General features: G+C 43.4%; 1 protein-coding gene across 1 annotated transcript in view; it reads right to left on the reverse strand.

Annotated features, from left to right (window-relative positions):
• PITPNA (phosphatidylinositol transfer protein alpha) overlaps nucleotides 1-22,086 on the reverse strand; it is a gene marked incomplete at its 5' end in the record, with an annotated part of 38,015 nt that overhangs the window by 9,010 nt on the left and 6,919 nt on the right. Inside the window, 7 exons of the mRNA XM_015566808.1 lie at nucleotides 7,513-7,635; nucleotides 8,689-8,799; nucleotides 8,939-9,016; nucleotides 10,922-11,005; nucleotides 12,207-12,281; nucleotides 13,238-13,245; nucleotides 18,209-18,300. Coding sequence (XP_015422294.1) covers nucleotides 7,513-7,635; nucleotides 8,689-8,799; nucleotides 8,939-9,016; nucleotides 10,922-11,005; nucleotides 12,207-12,281; nucleotides 13,238-13,245; nucleotides 18,209-18,300 — 571 coding nt within the window. The remainder of the gene's footprint in view (nucleotides 1-7,512; nucleotides 7,636-8,688; nucleotides 8,800-8,938; nucleotides 9,017-10,921; nucleotides 11,006-12,206; nucleotides 12,282-13,237; nucleotides 13,246-18,208; nucleotides 18,301-22,086) is intronic.

Genomic DNA, 22,086 nt, shown 5'->3' on the forward strand with positions numbered 1-22,086 from the left:
TGTTAGTTTGATCCCTGGTCACGGCACATACAAGAATCAACCAATGTATGCACAAAGAAGTGGAACAACAAAATTTATCTCTCTCTCTCTCTCACTCACTCTCATAAAATTTTTTAAAGTGTGTAGAAAAACTTAGAAATGCAGGAAAATGTTTCCAGTGGTTGTCTTTAAATGCTGAGTACAGTGATTTTTCTTTCTACTTTTCACAAAAATATTTAATGCCTATATATTACTTTAATACTGAAAAATGAAACTGCATTTTAAAAGAAAATAAAGCTACTCCTTATTTCAAGATATTGTGGAGCTTTCTGGGTGGTCTGCCCTGGAGTCAATCATTGCCAGGCAGGTCAGAGGGAATTTAGGTCCCACAGAACAGCAGCATCTTCCACATGTAGGGGTCCCTCAGCCTCCAAGTCCTAGTTCTGTCTTCTACAGACACAATGGGACTCTTGGATTCTAATCTTCCATGGCCCAGCAGGTGAGCTAGGTACCAAGTGGTTTCCGTTTATCAGCCTAACCCTCAGAACTTATACAGGATGGGGCAAAAGTAGGTTTACAGTTGTGAGTAGGTTGGAGTGTGATACATGAAACATGGAGATTATTCTTGTATTACTAATTGTATTATTTGCCACACAAACAACTATAAACTAACTTTTGCCCCACCCTGTATTTACCACAATTCCAAACTGGAAACTAGGTGTAGTGTTCTGCAAGGTACTTCACTGCATAGGGACCCTTATATATTCTCTGGGTAAGCAAGACAGAGTTTAAGACTTAAAATCTAAACCTGATGTTGGTCCCTCAGCCAAAAAGCCATAGGATGAAGCAAGGGCCCTCTGCACTAAGATTCAGGTGATGTGAAAGGGACAGGCACATTCACATGCAAGCACATGAATTGGGAGATGGACTACAGGGAGGGTCAGAGGGGGACCAGAAGGACCAAGTCCAGAAGGGAAAGATTACGGAGGAATTAGAAGACTCATGGAGCTGACGGGGACTTAGAGAGGAAGGCCCACAAGGAAGGCTGGGGAAAAATTGTGGCAGAATCTGATTTTCTTTTAGTAATTAAAAAAAAGTACTTATTGATTTTAGAAAGAGAGGAAGGGACACAGAGAAAAAAACATCGATTTGTTGTTCCACTTATTTATGCATTCATTGGTTGATTTAAAAAAATATTGATTTCAGAGAGGAAGGGTGAGGGAGAGAGAGATAGAAACATCCATGATAAGAGAGAATCATCAATCGGCTGCCTTCTGCATGCACCCTACTGGGGATCAAGACCCGCAACCCAGGCAAGTCCCCTTGATTGGAATTGAACCTGGGACCCTTCAGTCCTCACGCCGATGCTCTATCCACTGAGCCAAACCAGCTAGGGCCATTGGTTAATTCTTATATGTGCCCTGACCCAGATCGAACCCGCAACCTTGGTGTATCAAGACGATGCTCTAACCAACTGAGCTATATGGCCAGGGCCCTCTTTTTATATCCTCACCCAAGGGTATGTTTTCATTGATATTAGAGATGGAGAAAGGGAGAGGGAGAGAGAGAGAAACTGATGTGAGAGAGAAATATCGATCAGTTGCCTCCCATAGTGTCCTGACGAAGGATTGAACCTACAACCTGGGTACATACCCTAACCAGGAATTGAACCTGTGACCATTTGGTGCACGGGACGATGCTCTAGCCAACTGAGCCACACTGGCCAGGGCCCTCAGCAGAACTTTAATCACATGCACAGAATCTTTAGTGTTTTTCAGTAAATGTTCTAGATAGTCAAGTAAATAGGGAAACGAATTTTCTTAAAAACTTTAAAATGAGTTCTCCTCTCCCAGGTTCATTATCTACGGAATTAATGGCCAAAGGCCCAGGAGGCAGTTGGTTCAGTGAACTAGAGGGTATCCTTCACTTCTTTGAGTCTCAGTTTCTCTATCTATAAAATAAATAGTACCTATTGCACAGGTGGCCATCAAGATTTGATGGCATAATACATGCAAAACTCTTACTACATGTGAAGCCACACAGTAAGACTTCAATAAATGTCAGTTTCTAGTAATAACAAAAATGCTTTTATTACTACTATGTTTAGGAGATAGGAGTTCCCCACACAAGCGGTGATCAAGCACAAGCTGGAGAGGACTTGAGCACTAGACATAAAATTGACTAAATCCATGGTCGGCAAACCATGGCTAGAGAGCCACATGCGGCTCTTTGGCCCCTCCAGTGTGGCTCTTCCACAAAATACCACGTGTGGGCGTGCACGTACAGTGCGATTAAAACTTCGTGGCCCATGCGCAGAAGTCGGTATTTAGTGGAAGAGCTGGTATTTGTGGAAGAGCCACACTGAAGGGGCCAAAGAGCCGCATGTGGCTCGCGAGCCCCGGGTTGCCGGCCCTAACTCACCAAAATATCTACCCACACTGGACTACTATGCATTAACTTAAAGAATAAGTTATAAAAATAAAGAAAGAAAAGAAAGAGAAAAAGATTAACAATTATAGCTCTGACTGGTGTGGGTCAGTTACCTAAGTGTAGTCCCACACTCCGTAAGGTCAACAGTTCCATTCCCAGTCAGAACATGTGCCCAGGTTGTGGGTTTGATCCCCAGTCGAGGTTTGTGTGGGAGGCAGCCGATTAATGTTTCTCTCTCACATCGATCTCTCCTTCCCTCTCCCTCTCTCTCTTAAATCAATGAAAACATATCCTCAGGTGAGGATTTAAAAAAAATTATAATTCTTATTGCAAACTTGCAGTGAATCATGGGAGATTGAATACATGCATTTATTGCTATTCCTCCCCCAAACCCAAATAAAACAACAGTAAAAGGATAACGGTATAAAGCCACGAAGACAATAAGAACAGAGGAGACAACAGCAGCTAAGAGATAGTAACAACATTCTGGAAGATGAAGAATAGATGGAATAGTGACTAATTCTCAGAGGAGCCTGAGCTCACACCTAGATGCCTGTGAGGAGGGAGCCAGGGAGGAGCAGGCCAATCTGTGCTGTAGGCTTTCCAAAGGCTCAGGAACTGGCAGCACCTCTGAAGGTGGGAGTGGAGGTGGAGTTGAAAACGGGTGACTTGTTTGAAAGTCCAAATAAAGAACAGTTCAGTCCTAGCTGGTTTGGCTAAGGGGATAGAGTGTGGGCCTGTGGACGTGAGGGTCCTGGGTTCAATTCTGGTCAAGGGCATATGCCTGGGTTTCGGGCTCAATCCCCAGTAGGGGGCACGCAGGAGGCAGCTGATCAATTTTTCTCTCATCATTGATGTTTCTATCTTTCTCTCCCTCTCCATTCTTCTCAATCTATAATAATAAAAGTGTAATATGCTAATTGACCGGATGTCCTTCTGGACAACCTTCCGGATGAAGCCGGAGCTGTGAGGGAAGCCCAGGTCCCGGGTGCTAGAGGGAAGCCAGATGCTGGCAGCCGGGGGAAGGAAGGCCTACTCTTGCACGAATTTTGTGTATCGGGCCTCTAGTAAAAATATAAAAAAAAGAACAACAACAACAACAGAAAGAACAGTTCAGCCCTGGCATTCCCTCCCCCAGTTCTCACAGTCAAGCAACCAGCCCTCTTCCTACCACAGTAAAGTCAGCACCTGGGAATTTATACACAACAGTAGTGTCTTGGCAATTTTCCCGAATGCACCTCCCTTTACAATATATTAGATTCTCAATTGTATATTCTTCAGAGTACTGTTACCATAAAAGCATTGAACTACAGAGAAATTAACAGTATAGCAACTAAATAGTGATGTCTTCAATGTCTCAGACTACTGTTTTCATCAACCTGATAAAAAATGTCTGTAATATATTCATCAGTTCTCTTTACCTGATTCAATGGAAGACAGGTATCTAACTTCAACAACCTTCTTTCTTTTTTAAATTGATTTCAGAGAGAGAAATGGAGAGGGAGGGAGAGGTAGGAACAATAATGATGAGAAAATGTTTAACAAAACCCAATGAGAAATCACTAATTGGCTGTCTCCTGCATGCCCCCTACTGGGGATCAAGCCTGCAACCCAGCTATGTGCTCTGACTGGGAATCGAACCGTGACCTCTTGGTTCATGGGTTAACGTTCAACAACTGAGCCACACTGGCTGGGCAACAACTGTCGTTCTTTTTTTTTTTTTTTTTTAATGTTTCTTTTATTGATTTCAGAGAGAAAGGAAGAGGGAGAGAGAGATAGAAACATCATTGATGAGAGAGAATCATTGATTGGCTGCCTCCTGCACGCTCCCACTGGGGATCAAGCCCACTACCTAGGCATGTGCCCTTGGCTGGAATTGAACCCAGGACCCTTCAGTCCACAGGTTGATGGTCTATCCACTGAGCCAAACCAGCCAGGGCAACAACTGTCATTCTTAAGCATGAGTATCTTCATGCTAAGTTAATTAGTATTTCTTAAAGCTTTATTCTTTCATAACATCTGGGCAACAAACATTTAAAGTCACAAATAATGCAGAATTAAAATCTGTTATTATGACATAATTCATTTGGTAATTAGTTGCCCAAGATGCACAGTAGAGTCACAATACTATACAGCTTTGTTCTTAAATGTGGCCAAGGACCACCAGCCATTTGAGGAAAGTCCCTAATGCAAAACATAGAGTACAACAAGAAAAAGGAGCTATGAGGAAACAAGACTATTCTTTGGAGCAGAGACACCTCAAAAACCAAATACAAAAATAAAAACTATAGCTTTAGAAAAGGAAGATAATGCATGTAGGAAAAAAGAAAAAGTACTTAAAACCAAAACCCCAGCTAGTTTAGCTGAGTGGATAGAGCATTAGCCTGCAGACTGAAGGGTCCTGGGTTTCATTCTGGTCAAGGGCACATGCTTGGGTTGTGGGCTCAATCCCCAGTAGGGGGTGTGCAGGAGGCAGCTGATCAATGATTCTCTCATCATTGATGTTTCTCTCTCTTTCTCTCTCCCCGTTTCCCTTCTTCTCTGAAATCAATCTATAATAATAAAAGCATAATATGCTAATTAGACCGGATGTCCTTCCAAACAACCTTCTGGATGACCTTCGGGATGAAGCCGGGGCTGCGAGGGAAGCCTGGGTCCCGGGTGCCAGAGGGAAGCTGGTGCCAGCAGCTAGGGGAAAGGTCTACACTTGCACAAATTTCATGCACTGGGCCTCTAGAAAAATATATTTTAAAAACCCCACAAAACATAGTGCCCTGGCTAGTTTTCTTAATGATTAGTGCAATGAAGGATCACAGGTTTGATTCCCAGTCAAGCACACATTACCTGGGTTTCAGGTTCTTGCAAGTTCAATCCCCATCCCCAGTCCAGGTGCATACAGGAGGCAACCAATCAATGTCTCTATCTCAAATTGATGTTTCTTTCACTCTCTCTAAAAATCACTGGAAAAAATATCCTTGGAGCCGTGGCTCAGTTGGTTGGAACATTATTCCATACACCAAAAGGTGAAGGGTTTGATCCCTGGTCAGGGTTCATGCGGAGGCAGCTGATTGATATTTTGATATTTTCTCTCCACTTCTTTCTTTTCTTTCCTCCCTCCCTCTTCCCCTCCCTCCCTCCGTCTCTCTCAAGTCAATTAAAAAATGTTTTTAAATTATAAAAGAGCCCTTGCCTGTGTAGCTCAGTTGGTTGGGTCTCATCCTATGCACTAAAAGGTTGCTGGCTCAATACCCAGTCAGGGCACATGCCCAGGTTTCGAGCTTGGTCCCCAGTGAGGGGCATGCAAGAGGCAGTCAATCAATGATTCTCTCTCATTGCTTCTGTCTCTCTCTCCGTTTCCCCTCTCTATAAAATCAATACATATTTTAAAAAAATAAATTAAAAAAGGTATTGTACAGTTGCTAACAGGGTCACAATATATTACACTGTAACATGGATTTGGCTTTGCTTTCTCTTCTTCTGCAAACTATTTTTAAAATTCCAATTCCAAACAGGGGTTCCTGCATTTGTGGTCATCCTGGAGGAGAGGGGTCATCTAAGTTTTTGGCACAGTTCTCCAGAGAATGAAGAAACATGCAAAGAAAGGGGGTGGGAGTTAAAAAAGAACTCCCTAATGATGAAGGCTCTCAAAGTTCAGATCTGAGGGAGGCAGATCCAGTAGATCCTCTGGCAAGCTCTCCCAGGTCCAAGAATTCAAATTCTACCCACAGCAAAAGGCTGCCCGCAAGCACTTCCATGAACCTGTGTACTTTAGGTTGTCATTTGTTAGACAGTGGGTGACTAAAGCTCCAGACCAAAGCCCTGAAGGCTCTGTGATCCATTTAGCAACTTTTTCTTTCTTTTTGTCAGGATTAGGGTGACAAAAAAACTCAGGCCTCTCTTATATAGTCAGAATGGCCAGAGCTGGTGATGTTAAATTCTACCACTCCTGAAGATCCTTAGCCAAAGAATCAGAAATTGTGTCCAAAATCCTACCACTTCCTGCCAAATGTAGCTGAATGAATAACCAAAACATCTGCCTTCAAGAGGAACTAACTCAGCATACCACTTAACCAGTAATCAGCCCAGGAAGTGGCATCCTGGAGTTAAGAACAACTCCCCTGGGGGCTCCAGAGGAAGGAAGGGCTCATGCCATGCAGTATGGGGCACCACAGCATCCAGGCCTGGGTTTCACCCAAGACCCTGCTGGAGAGCCAGACAGGCCATGCAAAGCAATGTCTGCCAGACACCCAGGCTCTGTGCCAACCCACTCAAGGCAAAAAGGGAGAAATGGATGGAAGATCTTATGAAAAAGAGCTTTCTTTTTTATTTTTAGCTCCAAGCAAGAAGGAGGGGCCCAAATAACATTTAGAGGGAGGAGAAGAGGCAGAATGATTAAGAGCTCTGGCTCTAACGCTGACCTTATCACCAGCAGGCTGTGTGACCCTGGGCACATGTGTTGAATTCTCAGAGCCTCCAGCTTCTTCTCTGAGGGTGGGGATCATAGTGGTGCCTACTCATGGGTGTTGTGAGGTTCACAGGAGATGGTGTACATGAAAGCCTCAGAACAGTGCCTTACTCAGTGGGTATGTAATGTTATTTATGACGATCTCCTCAGAGTGAGCCTTGCAGGCAGCATCTCCAAACGTTAGATCTTCAGGCTCCCATGGAGCAGACTCCAGACTCAAAACCACCTAATAGAGCAATTAATTCTGTGTGTGCTGCTGTGTCCTCTGTGGGTCGTGTGTGTGGTATTCACAGTCAGCCTGCCTCCTCCCAGGGTCACCTCCATCTCTGGAGCTCAGCACGATTCCCCACTGGCTCTAAGGAACACTGCGGCAACTGTATTACTCACTTGGCATTCAGCACGTCCTGCCATATTTGTTCTCTGGACATGCCAAGACCTCAACTAGAGTGCAAATTCAAGAGCACAGGCTGCTTTCCTTATAGTGCCCAGATTGCCTGGCATTAGGCCTTACCCACAGCAGACACTGACACGTTCCTAGAACCACAAACAGTGCCCTCAGTGAACTGTTCCAGCACGATAGTCCCCTTCACATGTTTATCTAGTCGAGAGCCCAGAGTCTGCTGTGGACATTCACTTACCTCATCCAGCTGTCTCTTCGTCTCCTCTTCCATCCTTCGAATGTCGTCCATGGTCAGGTCAACCCACTTATCGAGCCAACAGAACAGCTGCCTGTGGAAGTTTGTAAACAGACGCTTCTCTTGCTATAAAAAGGAGGGAACTCAGTTAGAACCCAAGAGGTGAAGGCCACTGTTGTAGCTCCCCTCCCCATAATCACCGAACCAATAGCCACACTTTATTTTTTAGTTTTTTTTAACCATTCTTTTTAAAAAATGTTTTTATTGATTTTTAGAGAGAGGGGAAGGGAGCAGGATGAGAGAAAAACATCAACTGGCTGCCTCCTGCATACCCCCTACTGGGATCGAGCCCACGATCCAGGCTTGTGCCCTGACCAGAAATCGAACCGGTGACCTCTTGGTTCAAAAGTCAACGCTTTACCACTGGGTCACCTGGCCGGGCCAATACCCACACTTTAATGGGGAGGTGGGGGAGGAGTGATGCCTGGCTGGCTTAACTAGAGCAGTCCTCCAGTCCCATAGGGTCAGTGACTTTTGCCATCACAAGTCTAATAGGTATGGCTTTGAGTGGGAGGGGGCCCCCAGGAGAAAAACGGTGTCTACCTCACAGCTAGGCCCTGTGCCCAAAATGCTACCTAGATAGCAACCCATGAGCTCACAGCTAAGCCAAGGCCCCAAAACAACTGTGCCAAGTTTCCTCCTTGTCTCTGAAGACTAAAGCCAGGTTAAAACTGGCCAACAGCAGCTATAAAATATAGCCCAAGAGTGAGGCTCTAACACATTAGAAAAAAAGGCTATAGAAACTCCTTACATGTGCCTAGTTCAGTAATTCAGGGCACTGGAGAATCTGGCTCACAGTGCCTCTTGCCTTTTGGCTTCAAGAAAAGACAGAGATTGAGTTTTATTTGTATTTCAATCATAGTAAGCCTCTTCCTGTTTCCTTTTTTTTTTTTTTCTGGCCTCAGTTTCCTTCCCTGTCACATGTGGTGCCCTTGGATGGACAGTATTAAACTGTAAGACAGTTAAGTATAAGGATACGTGGGGGTCTGGGAAATCAAACTGAAATATTTGAATGTCATCTACCCTAGAATACAAGTCACATGGGTTGTATGATCTTCTCTTGGGCAAAACACCCCCCACCAACCCATAAAACTGGGAAGGCCTCACCTGGTCACTTACCTTATGTATAAAGTTTTCCACTTTGTTCTGCAGGCCCCACCACTTGAACTTGACAGTAACCAGTTTGTATGCACACATGTATGGGCACTCTTTCTGATTTACAAGTTCTTGCTGTATTAGAAACACATCCACAGGCAGGCAGGTAACTAACAGAACTGAACTCTGGCTCTCCCTTAGCCCACCCCCAGCCATTGGGAGAGGCCCACCCACATTGGGTCCATCCCCCTGGTGGTGAGGATGTGAACTGCACCTTCCAATTGGGGCCCAAGGGTCCTCGGCCTGTTTTCATAGATTTAAATTTTGCTGGGTCTTCCTCTGCCTTGTAATCCTGAGAAATGGTAGAATTGGAGTTGGGGGAGGGAGGAAAGGAGGAAGAAAGAGACAGGGAGAGAGGGCGATAGGAAGATGAAGGGAGGGAGAGAGGAATCAGATTTTCCATCAAAGTACACTTCACTAAGAGATCAACCAAAGGACTTGTATGCATGCATATAAGCATAACCAATGGACATAAGACACTGGGGGATAGGGGAGGCTAGGGGACTGTCTTGGGAGGGGGGAAAAAACGGACACATATGTAACACCCTTTGTAATAAAAAAATAAAAATAAAAAAAAAAAAGTACACTTCACGGCAATCTTAATGCTGATGGCCAACAGAAAATACAGGAAAATATTATAAGCAGGATATGGAACTGTTACATTTGCCACAGAGGAGTGTTCTGGTGGCTTTCTCTGCCAGGGTTTGTGTTCCGTTCTACCATATGAAAGTCTCACCAGACTGTTTGAGCAGATATGTATTCTACTGTCTAAAAACAATTTTCAACCTGGGGTGAGCATCCCAATTACCAGGGACAGCTTTTTCAAAACACAGATTTCTGAGCCACTCTACCTAAAACCCAATGAATAAGAATATCTGAAGATAAGGGCAGCATGGTTTTTTGTTTGTTTGTTTTTTAACCTCTGGGGGTGACTCTAAAACACACAGCCAGAGCAAAGAACAACCGGCTATCGTTCCTGAGATCTAACCTGATCTCTGTCTGGCTTGTTTCTTTCTTTTCTTTTTTTAAACTGTCTTGTTTTAATAAAATCATTATTAGAAATGTTCAATGTATCGAACATAAAATGTTCAATTACAGTATCCTCTTGTGCATTTTTGTCAGGTTCACTTCACTGATGTGGAATGCAGTCAATGCTGTGCGCTAACTAACCATAATAAGAGCTGGATCTTTGGCAGTTCCTCTGCACTGACTGTGGGCCCATGAAAAGCAAACTCATAGCAACTACCTAACAAAAAAAATGACATTAACAAATCACAGACATACACACACAGTCATAAAATATTTCCCAAAGCTAAGAAGATTATGTATGCTTTAAAAAAAAAAATCTTCCCTACCTCCGCTTCTCTCCATTCACATGAAACAGAGTTGACAAAATACTCGAAGAGTCATACTCTTTGCTAGCATTCCTAATTCCTGCTTGAAATATCTGTGTATGTATGTTCAGTTTGAGAAGATCCATCAAGCTGCACCCTTATGATATATTCACTTTGCTATATATATCCCTGGGATACGGAGAGCAAACACTATTCAAATTCCTGTTCCCTGATTCCATCGGGCCTGTCAGGCAGGAAGAGTACTGAATGAGGGAGAAATGCCCTTTCCTTTCCTGAACAAATACCTCCTGGGAGCACAGCAGTGAGCAGGTCCCTGCACGCTCCACCTGCATGGTCAAACAATGGACCATCCTTTGCTAGGCACCTGCTGCCATGTCTGTTACTCTGAGAAGCAACTACCAATCTGTTGAGGGCAGGAGACTTGTCTTTTCACATATCTGGAACATTCCTTGCATGGAACACACAAAACAGAACACTCCAAACACAACAGGCAGGCACTAAATGTTTCTTAATTACTGGGTTGGAAAAATAAATTTGAGAACTAGTTTCAGGCTAAGTGTCATTTCAGCAGGGCAGATCACCCTCAGGACTACCAATAGTAGCTACCCTGTTCAGTGATAATTTCCAGAGGCCAAACAGGACACACACATCTGGGCCACTATTTCCCTGGTGGTGTTCCCGGGTCAAGAGAAGGGAATTCTTAATACTAATTTTAAAAATAAAACAATACCCAAGAGAGAACTTCCCATTTAGCCAAGTTGGGTCTGGTTCCCTGATTTCTCTGGCACTTAGAAGTCATTTCTTCATCCCAGAGGCTCCCCACATCTCTAAACAGTTCCTACCTTGCTAAGGACTTGGCTTCGATCTGCAATGTCTATATATACGGTTTCCACATGTTTCCATGACTCAGAATCCAGTTTATGCACCTGCAGGAACAAGGAGCACCACTGTGTAGTTTTTGTCAGCTATAAAGCACCCTTTACCCAGAAGGGACACCTAAAAGCAGCTATTCCCATAGCTAGAGATGTGAGATTTCTACTGGTACAGAATTACAAAGAAAATTATTCAAAGGAATAGGAAGATGAATTTTAAGTGGGTACACATTTGAGAACTAATGCTCTGATTTTTCAGCCTAAGGACCACTTTAGCAGGCCAAAACACTCTCGGGGCTACCTATAGTACCTATATTCTCTCCACATGTTCCCCCATTGTGAAGACGATAAAACACTCGCGGAAATGTTGCCTGCTTTGCCATATACTGTTTATTTGGATGCTTTTAATAAATTAATTACAACATGTTGTACATATACATAATATGAAATTATGATACAAATTCAAAATGTACAAAGGGATATGATACAGATTACTTCTTTGTCTTGTTTATCTCCCAGTCCTCTCCAGAGTTAACACCACTGCTACCAGACTCCATGCACTTATAAACATCCATGTGTGAAGATCTTTCTTTTAATACAAATGGTAGCATATGATATACACCGTTTTGCATCCAGTTTTCTTAAACAATGAACAATATATCTTGAAGATTTTTCCCTATTGGTTCTTTTTTGTCTCTATTGGTTCTTTATAATGTTTGCAAAATATACCACTATAGGGCTGAACCAGAATTTATTTGTTCTACTGGTGGGCTCTTGTATTGTTTTTAATCTTTGACTACACAAAGAATGCTACAATGAACCTTCCTGTATATAAGTTGTTTCGTGCATGTGTTAACATAACTGTATGATAAATTCCTAGGTGTGGAATTGCTGGGGTAAAGGGTAGATGTATTTTAAATTTGAGGAGTTACTGGGAAATTGTGCTCAACAGAGGCACAGGCTGTAATCCTGATGTTTTAAAAATACAGCCCCTCTGTACCAGAAGTTGCATTTTAGATCAATCCCAGTACAATGAAAAGGCCCTCTAAGGAGTCTTTGGGATCATATTTTGCAAATCAGAGACAGAGCAGCCCCATGCTGGTAGGACAGGTCTAGCAGAGGCCACTACCCAGCCAGCCAGGAAAAGGACAGCACAGAGCGGACCCCATGGCAGGGATGGAGAAGCGACAGGGCAGTCTCAATCCCCTGCCCTGAAGCTTGGAAGCCTTTGGAGCTCTTGGGAAGTGCTACTTACATTCTCCTGCTGGCCAAGGTCGGGTTTGTGCCAGGTTTCAATTTTAATCAGAAAGTCTTCTTTCATGTACTCATTCTGGAAGGGGGGAAAATACCTTATGGTCACCAGGCTCGAAGTTGAAAAGTAAAGATTACTGGATCAGAGACTGCAACCTCTGCCTTATAATAAAGCTAACTTTACTGGGAGCCCACAGCATGCTAGGCATGCATTATCTCACTCAATCCTCACCCCAGCCAACAAGGTCTGCAGTAATTTATAGATTACTAGCTAGTGCACAGGGTGCTAATAATTAGTAGTGTGGGAAGAACAGAAGAAGACTTCCTAGCCCACCAAAAATGTTCATCACTACCCCCTTCCCCCCTAGCCAACCTTTTGCTGAGGTCCAAGTTCTCTTCTCAGCAAATGAACTCTTCATGCTAATTACTATCTTCTTCCCTTAGTGCTTTTTCAAAATTAGAACTAAGCAAAGGAGGAACACATTAGTCCATTAATTCCTTAGCAGGGATTGGGTTCCCAAGAACTGCCTATGTTGACCAACAGGGACAAGGCACTGGATGAGGATGCTGGAAGGTGGAGAGAAGGGGCAATGACCCAGGGGATGGGCATGGAAGAGAAACCCTGCTGACTTCATAATTATGCCAGGGGTCAGTGTTCACTGGGGTCAATAGATGCCCAGTGGGAAGCCCCACTCAGGTCAGCTGAACTGAAGTTCTGTACAAACCTAAAGGTATGACGTGACGCGAGCAGGGAAGAGCCTTGGTTCATTCTGAACATGTGAGGGCCAGAGCTAGGATGCCATGACTGCTCATCTTACAAAGCCACATGCCAAGGCAGCTTAAAGAAAGAGGCTTCTTTGCCAATTAATAGGTTTCTCCTTAGGACTGAAAGGATTAAGCCTCAACAACTCCAAAAGTCACCCAAGAGAAAGAGAGGAATACCCAGTAATGTCCAGTGCAGTTACATTTTTATTTCTTTTTTCTTAGAAATCATCTACAATTCCATCCTCCCCACCCCCCTTGGAAAATACTTACTGTAATAACTGCTCCAAGGCAAAGACATGGAAAGAAGAGAGAAAAAGATTAATGAGGATGAATGAATATCTGGCCCTCGGCCCCAGAGATCACAAGAGCAAAGAGTTCTCCACTCCCTGGGGCTCACCCACAGTCACCCTCCAATTCCCAGTGAGTGCATTTGGTACCTCAAACGCATCAACCCTCAAGTTTCAATCATATGAAAGTCCCCAAAGGCCAAATCTGGGACTTAATTAAAGGAATGACACTATTGGCTCCTTGAGATTCTCTCCAGTTGAGCAAGGAGGGACTGGCTCTGAGGAGCTGAAGCCATGAGTCCCACCGCTCTGTCTCAGGGCATCACCTGGTGTCCCCCTCACTGCAGGGGCACAGAGCAGGGCACTTTAGGGCAGGCACATCTATCTGCCTCCTGCATCCCTCCTCTCACTGTAACCAAACCTCTCACCCTCTATACTCCCGCTCATGGTAATGAGACCCCTCGGAAAGCACAGTTCAATTATTTATCAGAGAAAATGACTGCAGCTCTAATGTCACTGGGGAACGGACTAGCTCTCCTCCTGACAACAGCCTGGATCATTCTGTACCCTCTGAATTTAGAGTTATCTCAATTTCTGATGGCTGCCACACTGCCATGTTTGGACACTGATAGGACTAACAGTCAAACCCCACAACTCCAAAACTGCAACTAAAGTTACCTGTGAGACTCAGATGAGGAAAAGTCGAAATATAAGGGATAAGATTTATCTTGTATAGAAATAACCCAGGAGACTATAAGTAATTTCCCTAAATCCAATGAAAGAAACTGGGAAGAAAGCACCAGACTAAGATAACTAAAAGGCCTATTGAAATAACTGCTCTGTTATGAACTTGGAGAAAATTGTGCTAACAAAAAGGACATGGCGAGTATCATACCCATCAAAGGAGTCCAAAGAGACCAGTTTGGCAAAAACTCTCCAGGGCTGTCCTACGGGCAGGAGCCCCAGGCTGCAAACATGGCACATCTAGCAGCCCCATCCCGAGTCAGGCTGGCCAGGTTTGATCACACAACCACAAAGCTTTTCCAACTAACCACTTGATTCTGACCCTGTTCTCCGAGCAACTTTCTCCTTCTAGCTTGGCCTCTGTAAGGATAGAACATGCTAATGAACAGACACACGAGTCTGATCACTTAAGCAAGTGAACATGTTCACTGCATACTGGCATTCTGATTATACACGCTTTGGTGTGTACACTAAATATACTGGCATATGAGGTTTGTATACCTTAGTCTTTTTAGACCCTGAGAAATAGATCCACTCAGTTCTGAATAGTTACATTTCTAAATCTATGATGATAATGACTCTCACTGGTCCTTAATGCTAATGGGGGTGACCATACAATCTTCCCTGGTCCTCCCTGCTCCTCCCAACACCTCTGCATCCCCAGCATTCCCTTTTCTTCAAACTGCAATCCTGAGCACACAAAAAAGTCCCAGGAAACCCTTTGTAGTCAGAAAAGCAGGCTCTCTAAGATTAATAAGGTACTTTCAAACCATGGCTTAGTGAGACTATTCAGTCAAGGGTTAAGGCTAGAGGAAGAGATAGAAAGAGAAATTTGTTTTCCTCTTCCTACTTTCATCCACAGACCAAACCCCATCTTACCAGCCCGACAACAACAGGGGGGAGACAGAGAAAAGTAAGGTAAGAGCATAGAAACAGCTGATAATGAATGACCGGAGTATTCCAACTCCATTTTCATTCCGCTCAGGAATTTATTCCATGCTTCTTTATCTATCTCACCTCACCCTTTAATCTACGTGGACCAAACTTAGATGTTTGAACTAACCACCTTTCTCCCACCCCCCAGAAGAAACTGGAGATGAGCCTTCCTTGTTTATTTTAAAAGAGCAAGCCTCTAACTGAACAGATCTAAGATTCGACACATTCATTTTGTATGATGGAGACTATGAGTGTGAGGTCAGCACCCACTGGAGAAACCAACCTTCTCCCTACCCCTGCCTCCTCTTCATGTAGTATTTGGAAATTACTTTTATCTCTTTTTTCTTTTGGCCAAAGGTCAGGACAATATGTGAACGAACACTTGGCAGCTAAAATAACGCCCATGTCAGCTGCAGCACACTCCCTCATTATACAGAGGGAGTGGCAATATATATATATTGTCCCTGAATTATACAGAGGACAGTGGCATCTCTCAGTCAGCACAAGCTGTGTACCCAGAACCCTGCCCCACGCATGGAGGAGTCTATGCTATCCGTTTGCCTCCTTTATGCCAAGTTGGCAAAGGTTCTTATGACGTATGCTCAAGGCAACTCTCTTAGACATCAAGAAAATTCACCTTTGGCCCTAGACCAGACATACACAGCTACAGTGCACATGGTCTTTTAAGAAAGCGTGTGGCCCAGCTGGCGTGGCTCAGTGGCTGAGCATCAACCTATGAACCAGGAGGTCACGGTTCGATTCCTGATTAGGGCACATGCCTGGGTTGCAGGCTCAATCCCCAGTGGGGGATGTGCAGAGGTCGCCAATCAATGATTCTCTCCCATTATTGATGTTTCTCTCTCTCTCTCCTTTTCCTTCCTCTCTGAAATCAATAAAATATATTTTTAAAATGAAAGTGTGTGTATGCCTCTTTTCAAAGAATTTAACAGCTTCTTGCCCAATGCTTCTGTAGTGGGGATATTTGCATTTTCAGCTACAGCAATAAAACTGTGTCACACACCCCAGGTCCTATCAATGATTATTAATCTCCTGATACAAGGTTCATGAGGATTGGAAAGAGTAATGATCCTGTGCTCTAGACTTTAATCATTCCCAAGTTCACAGGGTAAGGACCACATGGGTGGAACATCCTCATCAGATACAATCTAGGGAGGACCAAGTCCCAACAAATAAAGCAAGTGAAACAGTACATGTAAGCAGAGGCTGGCAAGAGGACACCTTAGTGAGACTGTGAAAACAAATGTAGGCTGGCTGGAGAAAAGGCCACACAGCTCACAGAAAGTTCTAGGGGACCTCTAAGAAGCACACCAGGATATGGATCAGTACTAGCTTGGGTTCTCCAAGAGAACTACTCTGGAATCTTGGAAAGCTAGGAGTCTGAACTACTCAAAGGGAATCCCAGAAAGTCTAAAATACAAAGTTCTCTGTGGAGGTTCAAGTCTTTCTTTTCCAGAAACTCCAGATAGGAGGCTGACCCAGGTTAAGAAAATAATTCCACTTCCATTTTTAACTACAGAACATGCTAATTGAGTGTAAGTCAGGGTTCTTCACAGTGACTTTCCTCTTCCTTGCCCTCCACCCTCCCACCTGAATCTGGCATGCACATTCCATGTGCTATTTAACATATTTGAGATATAACTGATTATAAATACTTTGTCATCAAAAACTGGGCTTATTTCCACTTTCCCCCAATAACACCAATGTTTCCTTTGCTATGTTTTTTTTTGGTTAATCTTCACCCAAAGATATTTTTTCATTGGTTTTCAGAGAGAGTGGAAGGGAGGAGGAGAAACAGAGAGAGAAACATTGATGTGAGAGACACATCAATTAGTTGCCTCCCACATGTGCCTGGACCAGGGCCGGTGCAACCAAGGTATGTGCCCTTGACCAGGAATTGAACCTGAGACCCTTCAGTCCTCAGGCTGGTGGTCTATCCACTGAGCCAAACTGGCTAAGGCTCCTTTGCTATGTTTTCTTGGTGTCCAGGCCTGGCCCTTCCCCAAGGCAAGAAGGTCACCCTCAGGCTCTTTCCAATGACTGTTGCCTCTCTCAAGAGTCCCTGGCCTCAGCGCTGTTTTTCAAGCCAAACACAAATATATCAAATTAAAATTGGAAATTTCAGTATCTAACAATAAGGGAGTGGTTTAAAAAGATCATAGTATATTCATACAATGGAATACCATGCAGCCATTACAAATTTTTAAAAATAGGAGACTTACATAGTGACAGGAAAAAAATTCTTCATTTACTGAGTAAAATGAGCAATTTAATAGTTAATATGATATGATCCAAAATTTGTCTAGGAAACATGTCTGGACATTTCATATATGTGTGTATATGTAAGATTTTTAAAAAGGACCAGGAAAAAAGATACTAAAATCTTAACAGTGACTATCTAGGGATACGAGAATCATGGATGGGCCCTGGCCGGGTAGCTCAGTTGGTTAGAGCATCATCCTGATACACCAAGGTTTCAGGCTTAATCCCTGATAAGGCACATAAAAGAATCAACCAATGCCCTCACTGGTTTTGCTCAATGGTTAGAGCATCTGCCCACAGACCCAAGGGTCACGGGCTGAATTCCCAGTCAAGGGCACATACCTTGATTGCAGGTTCAATCCCCAGCCCAGGTTGGAGCACAAGCAGGAGGCAACCAATTGATGTGTCTCTCTTACACTGATGTTTTTCTCTTTCCTTTTCTCCTCTCTCTCTTCCATTCTCTCTAAAAATCAATGGAAAAAATATTCTCACTCCTCAGGTGAGGATTAAAAATGAATAAAAATAAAAAAGAATCAATCAATGTATACATAAATAAGTGAAACAACAAATCAATGTTTCTCTCTCCCTCAAACCAGTTTTAAAAATTAAAAAAAGAGAAAGAGAGAATCATGGGTGGTTAATTTTTTCTGTTTCTATGTATTTTCTAAAATTTAAACAGAGAACAGTACTTTCGTAATCAGTAAAAACAATCAAAATGATCATACCATCCCCTAAACAAGAAGGGCTGGTTCTGTGCCAGCTCAGGCCATGGCTACGTGGTGGTTTCCACCCAGCTGGCTGCCAAATTACTAGACAACAATGACTCCATCAGCCTCAGGTCTGAAGGAAATTCCTAAACTCATCTTCCCACTGGCTTAATCCAGAAAATGGACATGGGACACAAAACCCCAATTCGTCCCCACCGCTGGGTCTACTTGACCCCATCTTCTGGCTTGGGGCCCAAACCCTAGCTTCTAGCCAGGTCTGCACTCACCAGTTCTGCAATAAGGGTAGGCATTCCATGCTTTTTCATGTATATTCAGGGCTCCCTCTGGGGCCAGCATTCGAACAAACCCGGGCACTTTGCTATAGTAAGAAAAAGGGGTTATGAAAAGAAATGGAGGAGAGAATGAGAAGACAATGGGCTTTTACATCACACTCTTCAGGCCACAGCCCTAGCCTCTTCAATGGGGTATTGACAAGTAAATTTCCATGAGGTAAGTAGGTTACTCTTATGGGTGAGAAGCGACGTGTCAGAGCCTGAACCCCCAGCTGGGCTAGCAACTAACATCCACCCACATCTTGCCCCACCCCCCACCAGGAACAGGCCAGGAGGTGAGACTGTGGGTTACCTGCCACGGCTTATCAGCCATTACATTATCAGTATGCTTTTTTTTCCAGAGCTCACTGGGCCTGGGGCATCATATTCCACACGGCATAGATGACATACCTCCAAGAGTATACCAGTGCAGGTTAATGGGCCAGACAGACTGACTAACTTCAGTATGGCATTCCAGAAGATCTGATGATCTCCTCATTGTCAGTCCTGGGATGCCAGGAAGCCCTCAGGGCCATATGTGTCCCAGGACAAAATATTTTCTTGAATTTAATTCTTCGTATCCCAGATTACAGAAAAGCAGGTTCAGTAAGAGCCCCTCCCCCATTTAAGGTATATATATTTCTCTTCCTTAATCTTTCACTGGTATTCTAAGCAGGCTTTAGCAGGCTCCAACAGTATCATCAGCTTTAGTGCCTGAGGCCTAAGAAAAGAGAGCTAACCTCAAAGAGAGCGAATTCAGAGAATTCAAAGCAGCCCTGAGATTCATCCACTCACTGCCATGCTCATTCAGGTCAGTAGTTCCATGTGCCAGGCACCAGGATACATACAGACACCAGACACGTCCTGCCCTCAAGGAGCTGACATTCCAGTGGGGAGTATAACCAGGCAGGGAACAACACTGTGTGCCACAATGGGTAAGCACACGGCTCTGGGGGACAGCGCACAGGAGAACATGGTGCAGGCAGCATGGTGCATGGGGAGGCTCCTCAGGAGAAGGATTAAATGAACACAGAGCAGAGAGTGAGTAGGACTGAGCAAGACAAAAGATAAGAGTAAGGCAAGAAAGGTTTGGAGAAGAGAGAGAAGTTCAGAGTACCTGGTGTAAGGGATGAGGAAGGGAACAAGAGAACCTGCAGAGGCTGGGTCATAAAAGATCTTGTAGGTTACATCAAAGAGTATGGACTTTATCCTGAGGGCAAAGGGAAGCCATCTATAGCTTTTAAAGCTGGGGAGCAACAGATCTGTCTTCCAGAAAGAACACTCAAAACTGTGTGAAGTGGAAACCAAGGTGACCAGTTAGGAACTACTACAGTAATGGAGGCAAGAGATGATGGAAAGAAATGGCTAGGTTGGCGGTACTGAGGAGACAGAGTCATAGGGATTTGACATAAGGGATGAAGAAGAGGGTGGTGGTGAACCTGTGTTTCTGATTGGGGTAACTGGATGGTCCTCCTGAGGAGAGGTGGTTGTGGCATTCAGCACTTAAAAAAACTTTTTTTTGCAGCTGTGTGGAGTTAAGGGTGTAAAGTTTACACCCTCCTTTTATAAGGAAGAGGGGAAGACAGGTCCTGCAGACCTCCTTTCTGCAACTTTGGTTGGACCAAATGAGCTGAGGAACTAACTGGCCCTTCTATCAACCTCACTCTCTCTTTTCAAAATCCTCTTTGAAAAATACAAATGCAACTACAGAGAAGACATATCTTGAGCCTTAAATTTAAAAAAAAAATTTTTCTCGTCAAAACCGGTTTGGCTCAGTGGATAGAGCGTCAGCCTGCGGACTGAAAGGTCCCAGGTTCGATTCCGGTCAAGGGCATGTACCTGGGTTGCGGGCACATCCCCAGTAGGGGGTGTGCAGGAGGCAGCTGATCGATGTTTCTCTCTCATCGATGTTTCTAACTCTCTATCTCTCTCCCTTCCTCTCTGTAAAAAAATCAATAAAATATATTTAAAAAAATTTTTTTTTCTCAACTATCATTGACATACATTTGGAGCCTTATTTTAATTAACTATTAATGGATCCTTAAGTACTGGTTAACAGTCAACTCAGAGTAGGGAAGGAGGAGATAAAGAGGAGGCATGGAGGAAAAAGCACACTGGCAAGGAAATGGGAACACAGTGAGATTCCCCCCCACCCCCTGCCCACCTCACAGTGTTGCTTCTTCCTGGCTCCCACACTACAAAACCCTAGCCCCCTTAGGGCTAGCACTTTTACATCTCTAGAGGGGCAGACTACATTCAATCAGGGATTTTACCAATGAAGATGTAACTGGTTTTAGTTCAGTCTGGTGACTAGAAATTAAGATTCAGGTGTAAGTTGCACAGCAATGTAGATATTCTTAATGCCACTGAACTATACAATTAAAATGTTGAATTTTTTGTTATGCATACTTTACCACAATTTAAAAAAATATTCAGGTTTATTTTTTCCAGTTCTAGATAGTTTCTAAAACTTGCTTGGTTCAACTGCCATTCAAGCTGGTACATGTTTACTATCATTATCAACACCCTTTGGGTTGGCTCAGAGTTTGCTGAAATACAGGGTGTGGCAAAAGTAGGTTTTGTATGGAAAATAACATAATTATTAATAATACTGTAAGAGCCCTAGCTGGTTTTGCTCAGTGGATGGAACACTGGCCTGTGGTCTGAAGGGTCCCAGGTTCAATTCTAGTCAAGGGCACATGCCTGGGTTGCGGGCTTGATCCCCAGTGTGGGGTGTGCAGGAAGCAGCCAATTAATGATTCTCTCTCATCATTGAGGTTTCTATTTCTCTCTCTCCCTTTCCCTTCATCTCTGAAATCAATAAAAATATATTTTTAAAAAATAATAATACAAGAATGAAGTCTGTGGCCCTGGCCAGTGTGGCTCAGTTGGTTGAGTGTCATCCCATACACCGAGAGATCGCTGGTTCAATTACAGTCAGGGCAAACGCCTGGAGTTTCAGACTCAATTCCCAGTAGGGGGCATGCAGGAGGCAGGTGACTGATGTTTCTCATTCTCTCTCCCTTCCTCTCTCTTTAAAATAAAAAAACACATATTTTTTAAAAAGAATAAACTCTGTGTTTTGTGTACTCACAATTACATTGCCACACTTTGTATTACTATTTTGGTTAGGGATTCAGCAAATTTGTGTGGTTTGCTATGGATTTTAGTACACAAATCAGTTCAAATATTTAAATATTTATGTCTTTGATCCAAAGAGAGGCACTAAAATTTTTCTGGTAGCTGATTTCACAATATCAGAATTTAAAATACTACCTGACCCAGCAATCTCACTTTTAGGAAGGAACATTTACTATAGATTTACACACACAAGTACATCAAAAGCTTTGCACAACCGTTTTACTGGAGTACGGTATGTAAACATCTGGAAATGACTATAAACATACATCAAAAGGGGAAAGGTGAAAAACTTACAGCACATCTGTACAAAATAATACTCTGCGTACTTCAAAAGAAGAGGCCAAATATGCTGACAGTGAAAGAAAGCTATGATATGATAACTAACAAGAAAGCAAAGTCAAGTGTGTATAGTATGATCCCATCTGTGTTAAGATAACAATAAAGGAAATGGACATCCATTTACACACACACCTATACTCAGAGACAATGAGTATTACTGTAGAAGGGCCCACAAGAAACTAAACACTATCACATTATCACTTCTGGGGACTGAGAGCCTGATGGGACAAGTATTACTTTTATTTTTAAAAAAATATATTTTTTTATTGATTTCAGAGAGGAAGGGAGAGGGAGAGAGAAATAGAAACATCAATGATGAGAATCATTGATTAGCTGCCTCCTGCAGGCCCCCT

This window comes from Myotis davidii, unplaced genomic scaffold (assembly GCF_000327345.1).
Source record: "Myotis davidii unplaced genomic scaffold, ASM32734v1 scaffold363, whole genome shotgun sequence".
Taxonomy (NCBI): Eukaryota; Metazoa; Chordata; class Mammalia; order Chiroptera; family Vespertilionidae; genus Myotis; species Myotis davidii.